At 25.4% G+C, this 23,147-nt stretch overlaps 2 protein-coding genes across 4 annotated transcripts; both read left to right on the top strand.

Moving 5' to 3' along the window:
• The first annotated feature begins 999 nt into the window (after nucleotides 1-999).
• LOC123264808 (synaptic vesicle glycoprotein 2B-like) lies at nucleotides 1,000-8,423 on the top strand. 2 transcript variants are annotated; one of them, XM_044728308.1, is made up of 12 exons: nucleotides 1,000-1,320; nucleotides 1,396-1,452; nucleotides 1,692-1,853; nucleotides 3,867-4,029; nucleotides 4,093-4,214; nucleotides 4,300-4,538; nucleotides 4,607-4,924; nucleotides 5,712-5,856; nucleotides 7,635-7,794; nucleotides 7,881-8,008; nucleotides 8,118-8,245; nucleotides 8,332-8,423. In XM_044728308.1, the coding sequence occupies exons 1-11, from the start codon at nucleotides 1,236-1,238 to the stop codon at nucleotides 8,204-8,206; spliced, it is 1,668 nt and encodes a 555-aa protein (XP_044584243.1). In that variant the 5' UTR covers nucleotides 1,000-1,235; the 3' UTR covers nucleotides 8,207-8,245; nucleotides 8,332-8,423. The 2 variants fall into 2 exon arrangements, with proteins under 2 accessions (XP_044584243.1, XP_044584242.1); XM_044728307.1 differs by having other exon boundaries at nucleotides 1,001-1,320; nucleotides 8,118-8,423.
• A 1,217-nt stretch (nucleotides 8,424-9,640) lies between these two features.
• On the top strand, nucleotides 9,641-22,707 carry LOC123264814 (synaptic vesicle glycoprotein 2B-like). 2 transcript variants are annotated; one of them, XM_044728316.1, is made up of 13 exons: nucleotides 9,641-9,840; nucleotides 10,254-10,348; nucleotides 10,438-10,754; nucleotides 13,987-14,358; nucleotides 14,747-14,803; nucleotides 16,031-16,192; nucleotides 16,465-16,627; nucleotides 19,006-19,366; nucleotides 19,438-19,664; nucleotides 20,571-20,791; nucleotides 21,737-21,896; nucleotides 21,971-22,098; nucleotides 22,183-22,707. In XM_044728316.1, exons 4-13 carry the CDS (start codon nucleotides 14,355-14,357, stop codon nucleotides 22,236-22,238), a joined length of 1,539 nt encoding a protein of 512 aa, XP_044584251.1. In that variant the 5' UTR covers nucleotides 9,641-9,840; nucleotides 10,254-10,348; nucleotides 10,438-10,754; nucleotides 13,987-14,354; the 3' UTR covers nucleotides 22,239-22,707. The 2 variants fall into 2 exon arrangements, with proteins under 2 accessions (XP_044584251.1, XP_044584252.1); XM_044728317.1 differs by lacking the exon at nucleotides 9,641-9,840 and adding an exon at nucleotides 9,930-10,031.
• Nucleotides 22,708-23,147: the final 440 nt, after the last annotated feature.

A 23,147-nucleotide genomic window follows, 5' to 3' on the forward strand; every position in this document is an offset into this window, starting at 1 on the left:
ATTAAATGCAATATTTTTGATTTTTCTCAAAATTTCCCTTAGCTAGAGCAAGACCTTATTACACGCCGGTACCTTGGATGAAACCTTAACTCAATGCTATAAATCTTGGCGCAATATAGGCTCAAGGTTAATTCTTATTGGAAGATATCGAGTGAACTTACTCTCAATTTACACCCTCTGGAAAATAATTCCGACAGTCATTACCGAGGATAATTTACCGTGTTGACACTCGTATCTATTCATGAACTTTAAATCAATTGTTCGATTAATCCACCGGCTAAATGTATTTATTTAGTTTAAAGAAAATAAATTGAAAATAATAAATGACTATCCGGCGATGAGAGAAGTAAAGAAAGCAAGGAAATGGTCTCCCATCGACTTTATTTTCAGTAGGAAGGAACAAACCCAATAGAGTTTACAGTTCTATTGTCGTTTTACTATTCTATCTCGGAAACAAGATTCAATATCCAATAGAATAAAAATAAATTACGTCTTTAACATTAATAAAATGTTTAAAATATAAAATTACCAAGAATTTTCTTGAAAATTTATGCGCAATTGATGCCAAGAAAAAATTTTGAAATTGATTCTTGTAAAACGCTAGAAATTTAAGACACTTGATCAGTGACTGGTGATTTGTACTTGACATATTCTGAAAGCTGAAAATAGTTTTTCCGGTGCAATGCCAACGGATTGGCTTGCATCTGCCAACTGACTTTCGCATTTCAAGTCTAGATGCTAGACAAAATTAACGCTTTCTATCTTATTTATTTATTCGCATAATATAAACAGTAAAAAAAGTGGGTGAAAAAAAAATATATTACTACTTGAGATGAAAACTATTCGCTATTTGAGAATATCAGAAGTATGAATAATATAAATGATAAACAATATTTATTAAGATGCAGACTTAATTTTAAGAAACTGTGATGAAAAATTGTAAAAAACAGTTTTTACTGTTGTACAATGCAAAATAAATATCTATCTATAAATGATAAACAAAGTATTGATAAAATTGATTAATTCTATGAATTGCGACATGACGCAAAACGTTGATAATAGAATAATGAATTGGTTACAATACATGTTTATTGTACATACAAGACATAAGTAACAAGATAATTAATGGACCAGTCGACGATTATCGCGACTCATGATCAAGATGCCTCTCACTCGGGAAACGATGCAAGATCAGTTGTCTTAGAATCAACAAAACTAACGAGACGCATTTGAATATGGGAACTGAAAATGTTAAAGTTAATTCTCGTCCCTCTGAAATCAGTATTGCAAAAATTGCTCAGGATTTAATAAATGCAGAAGGTAAATTATTATCACACTTTTTTTTCACATAAATAATAATATTAATATTCATTTTAATATTGATAAAATAATTAGAAGACTCGGATCAATCGCAGGCGGAAATAAACACACAACTGGCGGTCAATGCTACAGGTAAATATCATGATATTTAAATTAAGAAACTTCTGATAATTTAAAAATATTTTTTAACAAATAAATTATAACAAAAAAAATTTATTTTAAAAATTCCATCTTTGGAAAATCTAAAAAATAATTTTTTTAAATTAGTTTATTTTTTAAGAAAAATTAAAAAATTGTCAGATAAAAAATTAAAAAATATCAGACTAAAAAATTTAATCAACGAAAAATATTATTATTATTATTTTCGGCAGGCTTCGGCAAATTCAACTACAAAGTTACTATTGTGAGTGGTTTGACGTGTATGAACGCTGGAATTGGAATAAATATATTAGGACTAATTCTGCCATCAGCGGCATGCGATTTCGATATGTCAACTGTCGACAAAGGTCGATTGAATACGGGTTTTATATTTGGTAATTATTTTTGAAAATTTATTTTAATTACAATTACTTGTTTTTTTTTTTTCTATTCAATGACGTTTGATGAGTAAAATAAATCTTACGCAACTATTTATATAAATGTTTACCCGGATGTGGCAATAATTAAATTTTAAGAATAATCATTATAATAGTAATTGTAATTATAATATATACTATTAAGAGAATAAGAAAAATTTTGTGTTCAGGATAGTCATATGATAAAATCGGTTGTTTTAGTGAAATTTAGTGTCATTGCAAAGGTCAACTTGAATTTGTGCATTTTCAAAGTTTCATATCATTTTCATCGATAGTCAATTTATTATGATAAGTATTTAGGCTGCATTTGAAAATGCTCTATCTCTAGATACATAATTAAGAAATGACCTTGTATCTTGTGAACTATTGACATTTTTAAAGATATAAGCTCACCCCGACATTACACTCATCGAGACCTTTCATTTGAGTACCCACATCAATTTTTTATATATTTATTTATATTATAAATATGTATAGATGAAAAATATATCAAAATTCATGTGGGTACTCAAATGAAAGCTCTTGATGAGTGTAACATCGGGATCAGCTTATATCTTTAAAAATGTCAATATTTAAGAAAGTACAGTGCAATTTAATAAATATCTGGTGAACTATTGAGATTTTTAAAGATATAAGCTCATCCCGATGTTACACTGATCGAGACCTTTCATTTGAGTACCCACATCAATTTTTCATATATTTATATATATTATGTATATGTACATATAAAAAATATATGAAAATACATGTGGGTACTTAAATGAAAGCTGTTAATGAGTGTAATATCGGGATGAGCTTACACCTTTAAAAATATCAATAATTAAGAAACGACCTTGTATCTCGTGAACTATTGACATTTTTAAAGATATAAGATCATCCCGATTTACACTCATCAAGACCTTTCATTTGAGTACCCACATCAATTTTTTATATATTTATATATATTATAAATATGTATAGATGAAAAATATATCAAAATTCATGTGGGTACTCAAATGAAATCTCTTGATGAGTGTAACATCGGAATGAGCTTGTATCTTTAAAAATGTCAATGGTTGAGAAAGTACAGTGCAATTTAACATAATTAAGAAACGTCCTTGTATCTTGTGAACTATTGATATTTTTAAAAATATAAGCTCACCCCGACATTACACTCATCGAGACTTTTCATTTGAGTATCCACACCAATTTTTTATATATTTATATATACATTATATATATGTATACATGAAAAATATATCAAAATGCATGTGGGTATTCAAATGAAAGCTCTTGATGAGTGTAACATCGGGATGAGCTTATATTTTTAAAAATATCAATAATTAAAAGATGACCTCGTATCTTGTCAACTACTGACATTTTTAAAGATATAAGCTCACCCTGATATTACATTCATGGAGACCTTTCATTTGAGTACCCATATCAATTTTTTATATATTTATATATATTATAAATATGTATAGATGAAAAATATATCAAAATTCATGTGGGTACTCAAATGAAAGCTCTTGATGAGTGTAACATCGGGATGAGCTTGTATCTTTAAAAATGTCAATGGTTGAGAAAGTACAGTGCAATTTAACATAATTAAGAAACGTCCTTGTATCTTGTGAACTGTTGATATTTTTAAAAATATAAGCTCACCCCGACATTACACTCATCGAGACCTTTCATTTGAGTATCCACACCAATTTTTTATATATTTATATATATTATATATATGTATACATAAAAAATATATCAAAATGCATGTGGGTACTCAAATGAAAGCTCTTTATGAGTGTAACATCGGGATGAGCTTATATCTTAAAAAACGTCAATATTTAACAAAGTACAGTGCAATTTAACAAAAGTCATTATTTAATAAAGCAAAATTTTATTTATTTATTTTTCACAAGTCACGGTAGTTACATAGTGACTGCAATATTGCTAGTAATACTTAAATTAATAAAAAAAAAAATAATTTTTGAGGTATGCTATGCGGTGCTTACATTTGGGGTTGTCTTGCTGATACAATGGGTCGTCGACATACTTTATTAAGATGCTTATTTCTTCAAGCGAGCTTTGATTGTCTTGCTTCGCTGATACCCAATTACTGGGGTGTATTTGTCTGTAAAACAATCGTTGGATTTGCGTGAGTTTTTACAATAAAACATAAAAAATCAAATTTTATTATTTAATATTATTAATATTACAGATTAGGCGGACAAATGGCAACTCTTTATACTTATGTCGGTGAATTCCAACCAGCGATTTACAGAAAAAAAATATTGTCTACAATGGAGATACCTGTTGTTCTGGGAATAATTGTCGCTTCGCGTAATTTTATATTAAATAATAAATAATTATAATTTTTTTAAATATTTCCTTGCAATATTTAAAAGATTGTTTCTTTTTAGAACAGTCTTTGGTTGGATAATAATTCCAATTACTATCGACGTTGACTTCGGAGGATTTTTCTTCCATTCGTGGAACCTATTTGTGATTGTTTGCTCAATCCCAACTTGGATCATCGGAGTGTGCCTGTACTTTCTACCCGAAACACCAAAGTACTTGTCGGAATTCGGAATGGGAGAGGAATTGTTCCGAGTGTTATCAAAAATTTACTTTGAGAATACCGGGAAATCTCCAGACGAGTATCTTGTACAATTTCAATAATTAAACTAACATTTAAAATTCATTGGGTATAATTGATAATTGTTCTTATGTAGATTGAGCTCAACAAGTGCGGAATATCATCAGTCTCTCAATTATTGAACATGGAAGCTGAAGAGAAGTTGAATGAAAGCAAGCTTACTCAACTGAACAACATGCTTTTCCAACAAACTGGAATTCTTTTGAAGCCACCATTTTTGGGACGTACACTGGTCGTCTGTACGATAATGTTCAGCATTTTTTCATCAATGTACACGTTGATGATGTGGTTCCCGGAGTTGTTTGACAGATTCGCAGCCTTTGAAGCAGCTTTTCCGAATGAACATGCTTCTGTTTGTCGTGTTTCTGAATATAAAATAACAAATTCGACGGCTGTGAGTTTTCTGAATCCCGGAAAAAATTTTAAAGCTATGAAAAATTCATACTATTTCATTAAAATTATTATAAAATAAAAATTATAATAATAATAATTTTTTTTAATTTATTTTTTCTAAAGACTGGTTTTTATAATACTTTATATTTCTTAGTTTATTGGCTGTCCAACCTAATACAACAATTTTTTCTCTATTTTTTCGTAATATTGTCATAATAATATTTTTTCAGTTAAATTTATCTTTAATGACAAATTTAGATATGAATTGAGGATAATTTGTTTATGCCTGGAGGGAAATACAGGCTAACAATATTACAAAAAATTAGAGAAAAAATTGTTGTATTAAACAGGACAGCCAATAAACTAAGAAATATAAAATAATAATAATAATCATATTTTTTTTTAACAAAAAATGGGCAGATCATTCTGGGAGTGCTTGTTTTTCAGGAAAATTGTGGAGGTGGATATTATAATTCTTATTTTATAATGATTTTAATGAAATAATATGAATTTTTCATAACTTAAAAATTTTTTCCAGTCTATTTTTTCCAATTACCAAATTTTCTATTGTAATAATGACACTGAAATTACCAGACACTTGAAAATTTTTTAGTTTTTCTAAAAAAATATATTAGGTCTAGAAAATTATTTTTGCTAATTAATTTTTCTTGCCATAATTTATTTATTAAAAAATTCTAAAAATTATCAGATGTCTCTAAATTTCAGTATCATTAATAATAATCTTAAATAAATATTTAAATATCATAATTTTTTTTTTTGGATTTTAGATCAAAAGCTTGAATGCCCAAGACTGTCATAAAGAAATAAATACCCAAGTTTATGTCCATACGCTGATCTTGGGCGTAGCTTCAGTTCCAATCGCAGTGCTTTTTCCAATGTTTGTCAATCGGATTGGATTTAAAATTTCACTGGGTAAGTTATTAACAACAATACTTATTTTTACACGCTTTATATTAGCTTCACTTGTATGTCAGTTTGTCAGTATGTCAGTAACTCTCCGTGGGTAATCTGCGCGCCTGCGGCCTTCCTTGGTTCTGGTAGCCGTTTCTCAGGCTCGCTCTCCGAAATCGAACTCTGATTCCCCGTATTTATAATATTTATAAATAATTATTTTTTATTAGCTTCACTTGTATGTCAGTATGTCAGTATGTCAGTATGTAACTCTCCGTGGGTAATTTGCGCGCCTGAATATTTTTGATAATCAACAAATAATAGTTTAAAAAAACTAAAAAATCACGCTTTTATAAATAAACCAAACTAAAAAGTAAAAAAAAAAACGCCATTCGGCCATACCCGACATGGATAGGTAGATTTCTTGTTTGAATATTGAAAAAAAAACACGTTATTAAAAGGCAAAAATGTCCTAAAATTTATTTTTTATTATATTTTTGCAAATAATGATATGAGACCGACTACAACCAATCGATATTCAAAGACATCTTCCTAAAAAATAGGATTTGTAACAGACGAAAGTCATTTGATGATAATAGCTAAAAATTAATTTATTTTTGATTTTTTTTTAATTTTCCAAACTCCGAAATAAATTGAAAAAAGTATCAAAAGGTAACGAATAATAGCTCAAATCGAAGATAATTATGTGAATTTTGACATAAAGTTGATAAATTCAAGCTATCTTTTATGGCTTAAAAATTATTTAAAGAAAAAGGGCTGAAATACGTTCATTGAAAAATTTTTGAAAATTTTCAAATTCACGGAATTAATTAAAAAAATCATCAAAACTAGACAAATAATAGTTTAAATTGAAGGTTATTAAATGAAATTTAAGATAAATTTGATAGATTTTATCTATTTTTACATCTGGAAGATTATTTTCATAAAAATACAAAATTCAAAATTTTTTGAAAATGAAAAAATTTTCAAACACCCACAACTCGTAAACTAACCGGCCGATTTTGCTCATCTTTGAACTTGATCTTGGTATTGATCCACAGAATAAGCCCACAAAATTTCATAAAGATCGGTTGAGAACTGTGGGCGCAATCCTGCTGACATGGCGCGTTATATCACATATATATATATATATATATATATATATATATATATATATATATATATATATATATATATATATATATATATACATAAATACATATATAAACTTTTGAGCCAATGCCATTTTTCGACATTACTCGATAAAATAAAACATATTATGATAAAATTTTCCTAAAATTACAACATGAGACCGGCTACAATAGTTATATTTCTATAGAAATCTACCTAAACATAAATAATAGTTTAAAAAAACTAAAAACACGCTTTTTATAGAAAACCAAACTAAAAAATAGAAAATAAATTTAAATTAAGAATAGTGTTAAAAATTTCAATAAATATAAATTAATAATAGTGTAAATAAAAAAAATGTATTTTATTTTAAAAAAAGCGTGGGGTGCTTTTTAAGATATTATCAAAATGATAATCACTCTACTCATATCTGTCAATAAAATATTTATAACTATTGACACCATGCACCTCACGCTTTTTTTAAAATAAAATACATTTTTTTTATTTACACTATTATTAATTTATATTTATTGAAATTTTTAACACTATTCTTAATTTAAATTTATTTTCTATTTTTTAGTTTGGTTTTCTATAAAAAGCGTGTTTTTAGTTTTTTTAAACTATTATTTATTATACAATATTATTGTAAAATAATTTTTTTATTTCAGCCGTTGGTATGGTAATTTGCGCTGCTTCGACAGTTGGATTATTTTTTGTACGTTCTTCTCTAGAAAATCTGGTATTGTCTTCCTTGTTCGAAGCTTTAATTTCAGTGTGTTCCACTGTTATTTGCTGTGTTGTCGTTGAAATATTTCCAACTAAATTAAGGTAAAAATTTTTTACCTTATTTTGTAACAAAAGCAATTGCTAAAAAAATTTTTTTAATAAGAAGAAATAATAATTACTAATTACAGAGCGACGGCAGCGGCACTCGGTTCTCTATCTGCGAGAAGCGGTGCTCTGATTGGTAACACAGCATTCAGCTATCTTATTGACCACTACTGTGTAATACTAATTTCTTGTTTGACTGGTCAACTGATAGGTTAGTTTATTTTAAGAAGAAGACAAAACAATTTAATTAATAATAATTATTATTATTATAATTTTATCAAAAAAAAAAAATTAATTATTATGTGTAATTAATTTTTCAGTTGGCGGTATAATGTCATTGTTTCTACCGAATCAAAAAAAACTGCACACCCCGAAAAAAAAAATTTCCGAGGCTAACTCTCAAGCGTAATACGGGCGTGTTGCTTTGTTGCTTGAAGAGTGTTGACAAGTTTGTGATTTTATTTCCTTGACATTTATAACTATGAAGATACTTGACTATTAAAAATTATATTATTTTTTTTTATTAATTTTTAGTTATATGCTTTTATTTAAAGGGATATTGTAAAGATTTATTATCACTGGCAGGTTTTCCTGAAAATTAAAAGAAGAAAGGAAATTTTTTTAAAGATTATAAGTATTTATTTTCACCAATTTTTTTAGATAAATTATAAATTTATTATTTATTGCTTTATTGATATGTCAATCGACAAGCTTACAGTATACTTTATAAAGTATTGATCAATAGTCTTATCTATACGGAAGTTTGACAATTATTTTTAGCATTTATGATTTTATTTAAGATAAAAAGTTATTTTTGCTTCTTATATTATCTTTATTTTTTGTGAACAAAAAAATTATATTTACAATAATTATTTAAATATTTAATATTTAATTTTTATAAAATTAATTTTTAGTACAAAGAAAATTAAACTTAAATCTTAAGAATAAGAAAATACGCGGATTCTGTTTAAAAACAATGAAGTTAGCAGACGTCTAAAATTTTTGATTTTTTTTATTAATTAAATTACAACTAAAAAGATATTTCTAAAAAATTACACTTATACTTTTTCAATGATATTAAAGTTAACAGTCACTTGATAATTTTTTTATTTTATTTAACAAATAAAATTTTTCTGAAAAATTATTTTTAAAAAATTCCATCTATAATTTTTTAAAATTTTTACATATCATTTTTTTTTTTCATTTTTTTTTTGCCATAATTTATTTGTTAAAAATTTTTAAATATCTGCTAAATTAATTTTCATGAAATTAAAGTTAGCAGTCACTTGACAATTTTTTAATTTTATTTAACAAACAAGTTTGGTCCAAAAAAATTATTTTTAAAAAATTGGATTTTTTCTTTTTTTTAATTTATTCATGTCAATTTTTTTTCTCATTTTTTTTGCCATAATTTAATTGTTAAAAATATTTTTAAAATTATCAAATATCTGCTAAATTAATTTTCATAATTTTTCAAGTTTTTTACATGTGAAATTTTTTTTTTAATTGAAATTTTTTCAATAAAATATTTCTAAAAATTTTGAAATGTCAGCAAACTTCATTTTCATTTAAAAAGCTCTAGTAAAAACTATAAATAAAGCAACGTATTGAATTAGTATTTCATAATTAAAAATTCTGTATTTTAAAAAAACAAAATTTTATTTAAGTCATAAAGGTAGAAGACAAATAAAAATTTTTTAAGGATGATGTAATGAAGCTAGAAACTTTCATTTAAATCCGGAATTATTTCAAATAATATTTTTTAACGTCCAAGTAAAACAATTACAGTTAAAAATAAAACTGAAATACTTATATATATATATATATATGTAGGTTATCAATCAATCAACCATATATAAAGACAGTTATTTATAATTGTAACTTAATACCTTTTTAATGTATTAATTAAGAGTGTTATTTATTTACATTAAAGTGTTCACACAGTTTTTACTGGCGCGAGTAAACTCAAGCTCAGAGAATCTGTTTGGTACAAGATAAAGTCTGATAAAAATATTGTCTCTTCAACCTTGGAAGCCAAATAACGTAATCACTCTATTTTTCTATTATATTTAAATTAATTTTTTTTGCATGAAAATTTAGTGACTTTTTTTAAAAAAAAAAAAACATATTTTTTCCATGCAACTTTTATAAAATTGCTTAATAAAAAAATATATATAATAAATAAAAAAAACACAAAAGTATGCACAGTTGATCCTGAAAAAACACAATGCAAGGTTCGTTATAATTATAGTATAAATTTATTCTCAATCTAAAAGATTTATTATCCGTGACATGAAAAAACTCTTAATAGGTCAAAAATTGTTTACGGATTTTTAATTGCACTCATAATTAATATTACATCTCTCTTTAAATTATTTCAATGTCAGCATAGTAATTCATTTATAATTTTATTTTTAATTTTATATTATTTTGATTTTAGTTATTGCTAATTACAGGTTTAATTATACGCATTAATAAGTCACATGTCTCTACCGAATGACAGATTGAATGTAAATGCGTAGCGGCTTTATGTCTTCAGACTAAACCACGAGTAAGTAAATATTATTATGTATATATTAAGCCTCTAACATTATTGTATATATATATTAAGACTCTAACTGATTTAGTTTGTTGTTGCAGATATTGTATAAAGTAACCAGTAATAAAAACAATAATAATGCCTAGGTGCAGTCACTAGTGCTGATTGGTGAGATGTGATATAAATTCGGACAAAGTTGCCAAAATTAGAATAACTCGTCCCGACACTTGCTGACGTACTTAAAACATCACGTTTACTCTTTCTCTCTTGGCAATTGGCAATTATAGTTGTTCTTACCCTTGGTTTAGTTCTAATTAAAGTCTCCGTGGCTTCTAAAGCCACCATTTACTTCCCCTTTATTTACAAAAATATTTATTTACAATTATTAAAAAAATATCTATAAAAATTGATTTTAAAGGTAATTTTTTTATATAATTTATAGTAAATTTTTTTATAGTTTTTATAAAATAATTATGTAACAAACACCGAGTTTAGTTTAAAATAAATGTTATGCAATAAAATGTCAATTAATTATTTACCATTATTGCTAGAATTACAAAGTTGCTCTAATAATTAGTAGTTTCAATTTAATTGTGTTAACAATTGTTACTTCTTAGAATCGGGGATTAAATTTTCAATAAATTTACTAATAAACAAATAAATGATTAATTATTTACTGAGTAAATATTGCATATTGAGGATAACAAGATATAGAGATTGACATGTGTTGAAAATGTGTTTGTTTTGTTAAATTTTAATAAACATCATTTATAAAGATGATCCGAGTGACTAATTAAGTGATTCACGTAATTACTTAAAGGAATTTATTTATTTGCTCTTGTATTTAAATTAAGACATTTTAAAAGTGGATTTGCAGTGGGAGCTTAACTACTTTAAAAATATTCCAAGTTCAAGTACGTCACGTGTAATAAGGAAATTGTAGATTGAATTTTATTTATCTATTAAGATATTCGATATTAATATTTACTGTTCTAATGTGTCAAATTTTTTTATTGTAAAAAAAATATTATCGAGCAGATATACTTGTTTTTCAATAATAACTTTTTTTTATTTGATTATTATCAGTTTAGAGAACCCGTATTTATCTTCATTTTTTAATCAGTACATAAAATATATGTCAAATTTCTTATGCAAAAACTAATCAGAAAAATTGACAGATATTTAATAAATTTTAGAATTTTTTTTTAATTTATTAAAAAAAAATTTTAATAATTTTCTAGAGCTAATTTATTTGTTAGAATCTAAAAAATTAATAATTGTATAAAGAATAAGGTAAAAGCCCCAATAGATGATCACGTACCAGTATATGATCATCTATTGAGGCTTTTACCTTAAATAATACTTAATTTTTTGATTTTTTTTTTCAATAATTAAATTAGAACAAAAAAATATTTTTTAAAAATTGCACTTTCAGTTTTTCCAGTTTTTTACAAGTGAAATTTTTTTTTGTTTTTTTATAAAAATTTTTTCAATAAAAAAAAAATTTTTAGATGTCGGCTAACTTAATTTTCAATCATAATAAAGTTAGTCGACGTTTTTAATTTTTTTTTTTAATTATTAAATTAAAACAAAAAAATATTTTTTAAAATTGCACTTTCAGTTTTTAAAGTTTTTTATAAGTGAAATTATTTAAAAATTTTTTTATAATAATTTTTTCAATAAAAAAAAATTCTAAAAATTTTTAAATAAGACTAACTTAATTTTAAATAATAATAAAGTTAGCCGACGTTTTCAATTTTTTTTTAATTATTAAATTAGAACTAAAAAATATTTTTTTAAAATTGCACTTTCAGTTTTTCGAATTTTTTACAAATAAAAATTTTTTTTTATTTTTTTATAGTAACTTTTTAATAAAAAAAAATTCTAAAAATTCTTAAATGTCAGCTAACTTAATTTTCATTAATTTTCAAGAAGAATAATTATTGAAAAAAAAAAAGATTTATCGTAATTAAATCATCCAAGTTCAAAGATCGCTTTTCTTCTATTCAGCGGATCAAGAAGAAATCAATTTAATGATCAGAAATGAATTAAAAAAATTAATGCTCGACAATAAATCATCGATCATCAACCTCTATCTCTATAGAACTTTTTAAATTATCAATTTATTATTTTTAGACGGCGATTACCATCGAGATAGATCATTTATGAAATTTATAGAACTAAGTACCGATAATGATCGACAGCCTGATAATATTGATTAAAAAAATACCCGAGTTTTGTTGTCAGTCATAGGATTTCTTGGTATAGTAATTAAATAATAAATCTTTAAATAAATGAAAATATAAATAATAATTAGTATTTGTATTTAAACAATCAGTATCATTGTTCTCGTGGTATCACCAAGATTTGCAGTAACACACTGTTTGCACATTGTTTCGTCATACATCTCATGATTAACACTCTGATGTTTGCGATTTCAAGTCTATTTTATACACATAATTATAGTTATTAACAAGTAAGCCCAGTGAAATTAATTATTAAGGTCATTTTATCAATTTAGTTTTTTTTCCTCAGGCGAAAATTTTTAGTTTTATAAAATTTTAGTCATTTAGTGATATATTATTACTATTTCCTTTCTTCACTTAAAATACTCTAGATTAAAATCCATTTTATTGCTCTAAATTAGTGACGGCTGTCAATAGTAAATATTAGTTGTATTTTTTTATCCAACTCAGACATTAGAGTTTTATTAATACGTAAGTACTGCGTACATCTTTATTTATAATCAAGTTATTAAAATTATAATTAAAAAATATTTTTTAAAAATTTAACTCAGAATTTTTTACATGTCTAATTTTTTTTATTTTAATTTTTTTCTAATAAAAAAATTTTTTTAATTTTCAAATATCGAATAATTTAATTTTCATTTTTATATTAGACTAAAATTATCAGAAATTGAAAAAATTTTCGATTTTTCTAATCAATAAAAAATATTTTTTTTAAATTGTCAGATTAAATTTTTTATTTTAATTTTTTTCAATAAAAAAATTCTAAAAATTTTCAAATTCTGGCTAATTTAATTTTCAATTTTATATTAGACTAAAATTATCAGAAATTAAAAAAATTTTTGATTTTTTTAATTAATAAAAAATATTTAAAAAAAATTATCAGATTAAATTTATTATTTTAATTTTTTTTAATCAAAAAATTTTCAAATATCGGCTAAATTAATTTTCATTTTTATATTAGACTAAAATTATTAGAATTTAGAAAAATTTTTGATTGTTTTAACCAATAAAAAATATTTTAAAAAAATTGTCAGATTAAATTTATTATTTTAATTTTTTTCAATAAAAATTTTCAGATATCAGCTTATTTAATTTTTATGTAATAAGTTATTTTTTTTACTAAAAAATAATTTATTAACAATAAAATTTTGTAACAAAAATTAATCATCGTCTTTTGTTGAGATCACTATTTTTTTATTATTAAACAAACAAAGTTCAAATCCAGCGCGTATTGTCTTGAAATTTCTTATAGAATAATCTTCTGTAATTACTGAAGAACCCAAATAAAATAGTGTTATCATATATATAACTATTTAAAAGATTAGTGAGTGCAAATAAACCGGCCCTTAATACCTGGAAGTAAAAAAAAAATTTATAAATTTGAACATATTATTATTTCAGTTGAAGATTGAAAGTTCTCAGTGATACGGTGTGGAGGTATAGCAAGACGTTGACTGTCCTTAGCTGTCAGCTAATAAAATCCTCTTGTTACATTTTACACATACCTATGCGGAGAGTTATTGTTCCGTTGGTTAATATAATTTAATTGTGGAGAGAGTAATTTCGTTGGAGATAAAATCCACAATCAGATATCAGTTGCTCACCAATGAGTGAGGGGAGTTGTGGTTGGCAAAGACAAAACTGTGGAACTCGATCCAGAATCAGACATTGTTTTACATCCACCAGAAGGATCCTATTACTCTCACCTCGCACCCCCATTACAAACGAATTATTTATCACGGAGCACTACGGAATCGCAGGATTCAGCCATGGGTTAGTCTAATTTTTTCTTTTTACTTTTTAGTATAATATTTTTTGCATTTAATTATTTAATTATTTATCAAGTGAATTTTTTTTGTGTTAGTGAAATAATTTATTTTAATTAAATATAAAGTGAAAAATATTTAAAAAATTATTTTATGATAATATGTGATGTTTAGTGTTATTATAAGTGATTTTACAAAGCTGTTTATTTTTAAGAATTTTAATTAAAAATATTTTTACTGAAATTTAATTTTATAATTTTTAAAAATCAAAAATTGAATTTATAATTAATATTTTAAAAATTAAAAATTTAATTGATAACTAATATTTTTAAAATTAAAAATTTAATTGATAATTAATATTTTAAAAAATAATAACAATCAATTTTTTAATTTAGGGCTCGACTTCCTGGCCGACGGAGGTGCAGACTTCGAACATGCCATCACCGTGACAGGTAATTTTTTTATTATTTTAATCAGATATTGATTGTTATCCGAAAAGTGATAAAAGATTTCTTAGGAATTATTGTATCATTTTTTGTATCAAAAATGAAATGATAAAAATAGCGATATTGCAAATTTAAAAATAAAATACAGTGCAAATAAATTATCCTAATAATTTTTTTAACTATAATACCTTGAATGTGTAATTAATAAGTGATTATATTTTATTGTCATCACGTGTGTCAGGCGTTGCCGCTAATTAAACAAAAGTTCTAAAAAACAGTCTCTTATCGGCGTCGTAATTAAAAAATCTCTGAGACTTTATTTACTTAGATGATTTTAAATTGCATATAATTTTAATTGTCAACGTAATTCAGTGGCGAAGAGGAATCCCGGAAAAAATTTTAAAGTCATGAAAAATTCATATTATTTCATTAAAATTATTATAAAATAAAAAATATTTTATTTTATGAAAAAAATTAAACTAAAAAAATTTAGCTGTGTAATAGAAAATGAAAAAAAAAAAAAAAATCTTGAAAATATTTAATTTGAAAAAATTTCATACAAACATAAAATAGGAAAAAAAATAAATTAGTTATTATTCCAACTGTATTGCTATAGGAGCTTCCTTATGAGAGATTTATAAATTAAAATAAAAAAAAAAAAATTAATTATTACATATTTTTTGTATTATCTTTAGAGGACTTTGTCCTACGGCCTAATCAATAAATTACATTATAATTTTTATTTTTTAATAATTTTAATAAAATTTTTCATAACTTTAAAATTTTTTCCGGTTACCGCAAAGAGTTATTTACAAATAAATAAATTACTAATCAGATACTTAAAAAACCTTGATAAATATTTTTGACTAAAATGAATTAAAAATATTTGTTTTGTTTGATAAGCAAAACTAAGCCTTGATTTTTCATTAGTACTTGTTGAAAACACGGGCTTATCATTTGAGAAAAATATTACTTAATTTATCAAGGAATGAATGACTGATAGAATAACTGTTTTAAAATATTTTATCAGTCGCAAACAATGAGTTGTTTTTTTTACAGTGAATAGGAATTTAAATGATTATTTTTAGTATTATTGCTTTAATTAGTGACTCTCTATCAACAAACTAAATAATGTAAATACGTTTTGTCTGACAGCTAAATTTATCTTGAGCAATAATTATTTTATTTATTAGATTTTATAAAATTAAATTTAAATATTAAAAAAATTAACAGGTTTTGGCAAATTCCACTACATGCTATTGACAATTTGCGGTTTAATTTACATGGACACAGCAATAGGAGTAACAATAATATCATTCGTTCTACCAGCAGCGCAATGCGACCTTCAAATGGATTCGACATCCAAAGGATGGCTCACAGCCTCCCCCATGTTCGGTAATTTTACCTTATAATTAATAAAAATTATTATCATTAAATATAAACACTTGCCCCTAAATATCTAAATATCTCTTCAATAATAGGCTTATTGTTTATTCAATGTCTTTCAATAATTCGTGTTATATACTTTGTCTGTAAACTCGACCCAGAAAATAAATTATTGATTGTAGAAGCCACACTAAATTATAATCTCAAAGGCTTCTCTGATTTATGATGTAGTGTTATGAGTATAATTACTCAATGATTAATGATTTATAATTTTTCTTCAGGAATGGTGATAGGATCATACTTCTGGGGATGCCTGGCTGATACAAAAGGTCGCAAAATAGTGCTGATTGCAACGTTAATGATGGATGGAATTGTCGGAATAATTTCTTCTTTTGTTCAACACTTTTGGGCTTTTTTGATCTTCAGATTTTTCAACGGATTTGCGTAAGTTTCACCACCTAAAATTAAAATAAATAAAACTAGCAACCTGCAGTCAGGTTTTACGAATTATGAATAAGAAAACTTTGGCTTAATAATTTTTTTTTTTTTTTTTATAATCACACTAATAGTTTGGGTACTTTTTAAATAAATTTTAAAAATAATAGTGCTATTACAGGACCAATTACAAATAATTTAATGGACAAATGTGACCGAACAAATTTATAGAACCAAAAAACTATTAAAAACTCCTCCAAAAACTTTACATAAAAAATTGATTACTAAAAAATATATAAAACCAAAAGGCACTAATTCTTATCAAGACCTTTCTGATGATACTAAATTAAACTATAAAAATTTATTTAAAAATAACAATATGCTCGTCACAAAATTTTCCTTTCTCTCTTAATTATTTAAATCGTAAATAACTATCGCTAAAAAATATCAAACCCAATTTAGATAAAGATATACCCGTTACTAATTTTTTTTAGTCTCTTAATTAAATAAACTAATTTTTGACATATAATCACATTCACGTGTACAGACAAAATAAATATAAATACACTGACCACAAAATTTCGCTTCCTTATTCCTTTAATAATATAGACTAGCAACCTTGCAGTTACTATGTGACTGCTGTGACTTGTGAACTATAAATAATCAAAATTTTGCTTTATTAGATAATGACTTTTGTTAAATTACACTGTACTTTCTTAAATATTGACGTTTTTGAAGATATAAGCTCATCCCGATGTTACACTCATAAAGAGCTTTCATTTGAGTACCCACATGCATTTTGATATATTCTTCATATATACATAGATATAATATATATAAATATATGAAAAATTGATGTGGGTACTCAAATGAAAGCTCTTGATGAGTGTAACATCGGGATGAGCTTGTATCTTTAAAAATATGAATAATTAAGAAATGACCTTGTATCTTGTCAACCACAGACATTTTTAAAGATATAAGCTCACCCCGATGTTACATTCATCAAAACCTTTCATTTGAATACCCACATCAATTTTTCATATATTTTATATATTTATATATATATATATATATATATATATATATATATATATATATATATATATATATATATATATATATATATATATATATGGATGATTCTCTGTAAGGGCGTCTTAAATCTGTACAAAATTGTCCGACCAAATTATTTTTGATTTTATTAGAAAAAAAATTAACAAGGACTACAAAACTATCAGCTTAATCATAATATATAAACAGCCGAATTAATTTTTGATTTTTCGATATTTGTGTATCTTTTGCCATATAACATCACAGGGGACTGATTGCCAGGGGACTGTTTTTTTTTATCAAATTGAGAAAAATCAAGCAATCTATTTCAATGCATTCAACTTTTCAAGTTCTCAATTAATGTTTACATTGATTAGAATAATATTAAGACTTATGGATCCAATTTTATAAATAAATTATAAATAAAAATAGCTGCCAGGGGACTGAGTTTTGAAGTAGCCCGATACATATTTCCAGCACAAACAATGCTTTGACACTAAATAAAATGACGATAAAGCGCTAACAGCCCTATGGTTATTAACTCAAGGCTAGTTAGATCCTTATAAACTTTACAAAAAGTAAAATAACACGCTGAATTTTTTTTTTTTGGCTTTGAACTTCTAGCAGAGGACTGATCTTAAAATGCCTGGGACAAACTTTGGTTTAATGAATTTAATGAAACAAATTAATTTTCGGTACTTTTTATTGAAGAATATTGTTAGTTAACTAATTAAGTTTATAGACATTATGGACCAAATTATATATTATTAATGAATAACTTAAAATTTAATCTTAAAGTTTTAATTTTGGGAATGGGACAGCCCAAGGGACTGATATTTCGGTGGTTTACGAATTTATAGCAAAAAAACCAAAATTTATTTCATTTTAGTTTTCAATGCTCCAAATAGAAATGTTTTTTTACTTTCGTAATAAATTTTTTGTAGTAACAAAATAGCAATTTTTTTAAGAAAAATATGCCTGGGACAGCAAAAAACATCCTTACAGAGAATCACCCATATATATAAATATATAAATATATGAAAAATTGATGTAGAAACTCAAATGAAGGGTCTCGATGAGTATAATGTCAGGGTGAGCTTATATCTTTAAAAATGGCAATATTTCACAAGATACAAGGTCATTTCTTAATTATAATAGAGCATTTTCGATATAAAACCTTGAAAAGACACAAATTCAAGTCAAGACTTTTGCAATGACTCTAAATTTCACTAAAAAAACCGATTTTATCATATTACTATCCTTGATACAAAATTTTTCTTATTCTCTTAATAATCTTGCTTACAACTAATTACATCATTTTAATTTAATTATTTTAGGATAACTGGAGCAATGGGAATATGCTTTCCTTATTTGGGAGAATTCCAGCCTACAAAGTATCGAGAAAAAATTTTATGCTGGATGGAAATGTTCTGGACAATCGGTGTCATCGCACTACCATTGATTGCTTGGTTAATAGTCCCACTAGACTTTAATTACACATCTGATTCGTTTTACTTTAAATCGTGGAATCTCTTTGTTGCTTTGTGTGCATTTCCCTCGCTGACACTCTCGCTTTGGCTGTTTGCCTTTCCTGAAAGCCCCAAATTTCTTCTGGAATGCGGCGAGACTGACAAAGCATTAGAAGTATTCAAATGGATCTATTCCCAAAATACTGGACAAGATATGGAGTCGTATCCTGTAAGTTTTTCACTTTAAAATCCACTAATTATTTTCAAAAATTTTTTTTAATCATTCAAACTCTTTTTTAGGTAAAATCATTGCAAGAAAAAGCAACTTCTAAAGATGTAAGCACAAGAACTTTGAGATTACACAAGCATAAGGAACTAAAAGTTCTTTGTTCAGAGGTTTGGGGGCTGACAAAAGCTCTATGCAAACCTCCTTATTTGCGTAATACTCTTCTGGCTTGTGCGATACAATTCGGACTTACGAGCAGTTATTATACACTTATGGTGTGGTTTCCAGAGTTATTTACAAGGTAACGAATCAAGCTGTTCTTCCATTTTATTTGAAGAATATTTTTTTAATAATACATTGAGAGAAAAAATTTATTTTAAAGAAAATGAAAATTTTTGTAACAAGAAATTAGTTTTTTGGAAATTTTCAACGACTTCATTTCTTAGCTGAAAAAATCAAAATTGTTCTCACGGTAAATTTCTTGTTGAAAAAAAGGATAATTATTTACAAGTGGGGTCCATCCTATTTTTGGCCATATATAGGTAAAAAATTAACATTTTTTAATTATTTTTTTCTGCTTGTTTTTACGGCGCATTTATAATAAAAAATGTCGTGAAAGAAAAAAATAAAGATTTCGATAGCTTTTTTGCCTTCAAAAATTGGAAAAAATTTTGACTCATTTTTGGATAAAATTTCTATTTTATCTTTTTTTCATGTTTTTGATATATTTTTTTTTTTTAAGTACATAAAAAAAAGAACAATAAAAAAAAAAAAAGTTGAATATCACAATTTTCTAAAAAATTTATAAATTTTTTTGAAATTTTGTTAAAATTATGATAATCAACTTTTTTTTTTAAATTGTTTATTTTTTATTTATTTAAAAAAAAATATATATATCAACAAAATCAAATAGAAATTTCGTCCAAAAAAATGAAAATTAAAATCGTGGACCCCACTTGTAAATAATTACCAAAAAAAGTTTTCTAGATTCAAGAAAAAACAATTCTGGCTAAAAATTTTCAAGTTGTCTATCTACAATTTTTTTTTTTTTCAAAGAAAGTTACTATGAGAGAAATTTTAATTTCTTCAGCTAAGAAATAGAATTGTTGAAAATTTTCAAAAAAATTAATTTTTTGTCACAATGCCCATATTTTTAAAAAGAAACTTTTCTTCTCAGTACATTAATATATTAATCCATTTTTAATAGGTTTGAAGAATTTGAAGCTGAACATCCTGGAGAAACAACATCGGTTTGTATAGTTTCATCGATTCCACAAAATACTACCGCTTCATTTGATGTTTATGGCTGTGAAACGGTAATTACGTCAGATGTATATCTTCACACTGTCTATATCGGGCTTGCTTGCATACCAGGATCTATTATTCTTCCAATTTTCATTCATAAAGTTGGTGCGAAGCTTTTCATCAGTAAGTAATTAATCTAATAATAATAAAATTTAAAAAAAATTAGGAAAACGGTTGACCCTAAAGGCCATCCCTGCAACTTCCCGCTAATTCCGTTAATACTTGGCCGCTTTTTTGAGCTCTTCGAGCTCAAAAGTACAATCTGTGTGTTGTTTTAAGCTCTCCGAGCTCAAAAAGATACCTTTTCTATGCTTTAGAGCTCTTTGAGCTCAAAAGTCTGATAGAAGTTTCATAGAACACTATTTTTTGAATGTTCATACCGCAATAACTTTTGAATAAATAAACCGATTTTTACACGGTTGGCGGCATTCTACGTAGTTTTTTAAGCCTTATAAATAATTTCTAAGTTTCAATTGGTCAAACTAGAAATTTCGGAGTAACTCTGAAAAAACACTTTTTTCGGTTTTCTTTCGTTCACGATATCTCTCGGACGAATCAACCGATTTTGACCGGATTGGCGGCGATCGTCGTGGATTTTCAAGGTTGAGAGCTGATTAGTTTTTGGAATCGATCGGTTGATCCGTTTAAAAGTTATCCCAAAAAAACCACTTCAGAAAAATTTTTTCCTACTTTTTTAGATTTCTCCAAATTTCTCAAAATCTATCGGCCCGAATCAGTTCAAATTATCAGGAAATCTAAGTTTGGCAAAGCCCTTTCGAATGGCACCAACCGCGATGAAATCGGTTCAACCGTTCAAAAGTTATAAGAGGTTTACATACTTACACACACACACACACACACATACATACAGACATAGTGACACCCTCGCGGGAATAGTCAGGAAAGCTTCCTAGGACCTCAAAACGTCGAGATCTGATGAAAACTCGATTTTCGAAAAACGGAGTAAAACCAATAACTTCCCGATTTTTGAAAATTTTCAATTTTCTTAGCGGGAAGTTAAAAATTAATTTTTGGCAGTATTAACATGATTAATGTTAATTATTTCAGTCGTTTCATTGATAATTTCTGGTGCTGTAACAATTGGATTTTACTACGTGGTTAATTCAGACCAAAATCTTGTTTTATCATGTTTATTTGAAGCACTTACCTCTCTGGGAATTTCTCTTGTCTACTGTGTTATTGTAGATATGTTTCCAACTAATTTAAGGTACGTAATTAACAGTTATCAAAGAAGAAATAAATTAATAACAAGTCATTTAATTATTCACTTTTTCTTATCAGGGTAATGGCAGCGGCATTATCTCTTACCATGGGAAGATTGGGAGCGCTTGTTGGTAATTTAGTATTCGGATACCTTATTGATCTTGCGTGCATTGTACCAGTCGCACTTTTTGCGGCATTTTTATTCGGTAAGAACAATTATAAATTTATTTTTAAACAGAAATTAATTAATATAATATAATAATATTATAATTGTTTATTTTTTTTTTTAGTTTGTGGTTTTCTTTCAATTTTATTACCGCGTACTGGAAAAGAAACATTGGATTGATTTAATTACGCGACATTTGTGATTAATTGTGATTATGGCAAGGAGCTGCTGAAGAAAAGTGTCCAATAATTTAGAAGAAGCTCAATTAACCAAAGGGAACTTGTATATTTTTCTTTCCTAGATCTTTTTCGTTCATAGAACGACATATAATTATTGTTTTATATACTTTATAAACATAGATGTTAATATTAGTATAAGTAGCCGAAATTAATTAGCTAATATGTGCAATATCACGGAATTTGCGAGAGTGATGATTATTAAAAGTATAATCAATTATTTATTCGTTCTACGATTAATTATTATTTAGTGAAAATTATCTTTTAATAATTTTATGTTCACATTTAATTTATGGTATGCTAATTAACTTATAGAGGAGATCGGATTTTGTCCATATATTAAATATTTATTTTGATAATTTATAAAATTTATTTTTTTTATTGATGTATTGTATTGTATAAATAATACATTCCAAGGTGTTTTTACTTTGATTGATCGTCAAATTAGATTAAATAGAAATTGTATTAATATTATTTAAAAAAAAACTTTGATCTCTTCTATGTACATAATATAAATAATGTATATTGTTTTTCATTGTATTTTACGTCAACTATAATATATTTAGTTAAATTATTATATTAAACTTTATAATATTATTGAGCATTATTTTGCTTTTAAAAGTAACTTTAAATAATTGTAATTAAAATTTTTAAAAATTTTATTGTATTTAGTAGTATATATGTATAAATTTCATTGTAAAATATATTATTTATGGAAGTTTTATTAGATCTTATTATCTTTTAATGAATGTTTCAATTATTTGTATGACATCAGATATAAAAAAAATAATAATAAACCTTTACATTTAATGAATGAATAGGAAATAAATCACTATTAAATTTGTTATATAAT

Source organism: Cotesia glomerata, linkage group LG5 (genome assembly GCF_020080835.1).
Source record: "Cotesia glomerata isolate CgM1 linkage group LG5, MPM_Cglom_v2.3, whole genome shotgun sequence".
NCBI classification, from domain to species: domain Eukaryota; kingdom Metazoa; phylum Arthropoda; class Insecta; order Hymenoptera; family Braconidae; genus Cotesia; species Cotesia glomerata.

Bases quoted from the DNA above. Each gene is read 5' to 3' on its own strand.
- LOC123264808 (XM_044728308.1), top strand. From the start codon at position 1,236: ATGGGAACTGAAAATGTTAAAGTTAATTCTCGTCCCTCTGAAATCAGT. The intron at 1,321-1,395 runs GTAAATTATTAT...TAAAATAATTAG, and splicing joins GGATTTAATAAATGCAGAAG to AAGACTCGGATCAATCGCAG. The intron at 1,453-1,691 runs GTAAATATCATG...TATTTTCGGCAG, and splicing joins ACTGGCGGTCAATGCTACAG to GCTTCGGCAAATTCAACTAC.
- LOC123264814 (XM_044728316.1), top strand. The intron at 19,665-20,570 runs GTAACGAATCAA...CATTTTTAATAG, and splicing joins TTTCCAGAGTTATTTACAAG to GTTTGAAGAATTTGAAGCTG. The intron at 21,897-21,970 runs GTACGTAATTAA...TTTTCTTATCAG, and splicing joins ATGTTTCCAACTAATTTAAG to GGTAATGGCAGCGGCATTAT.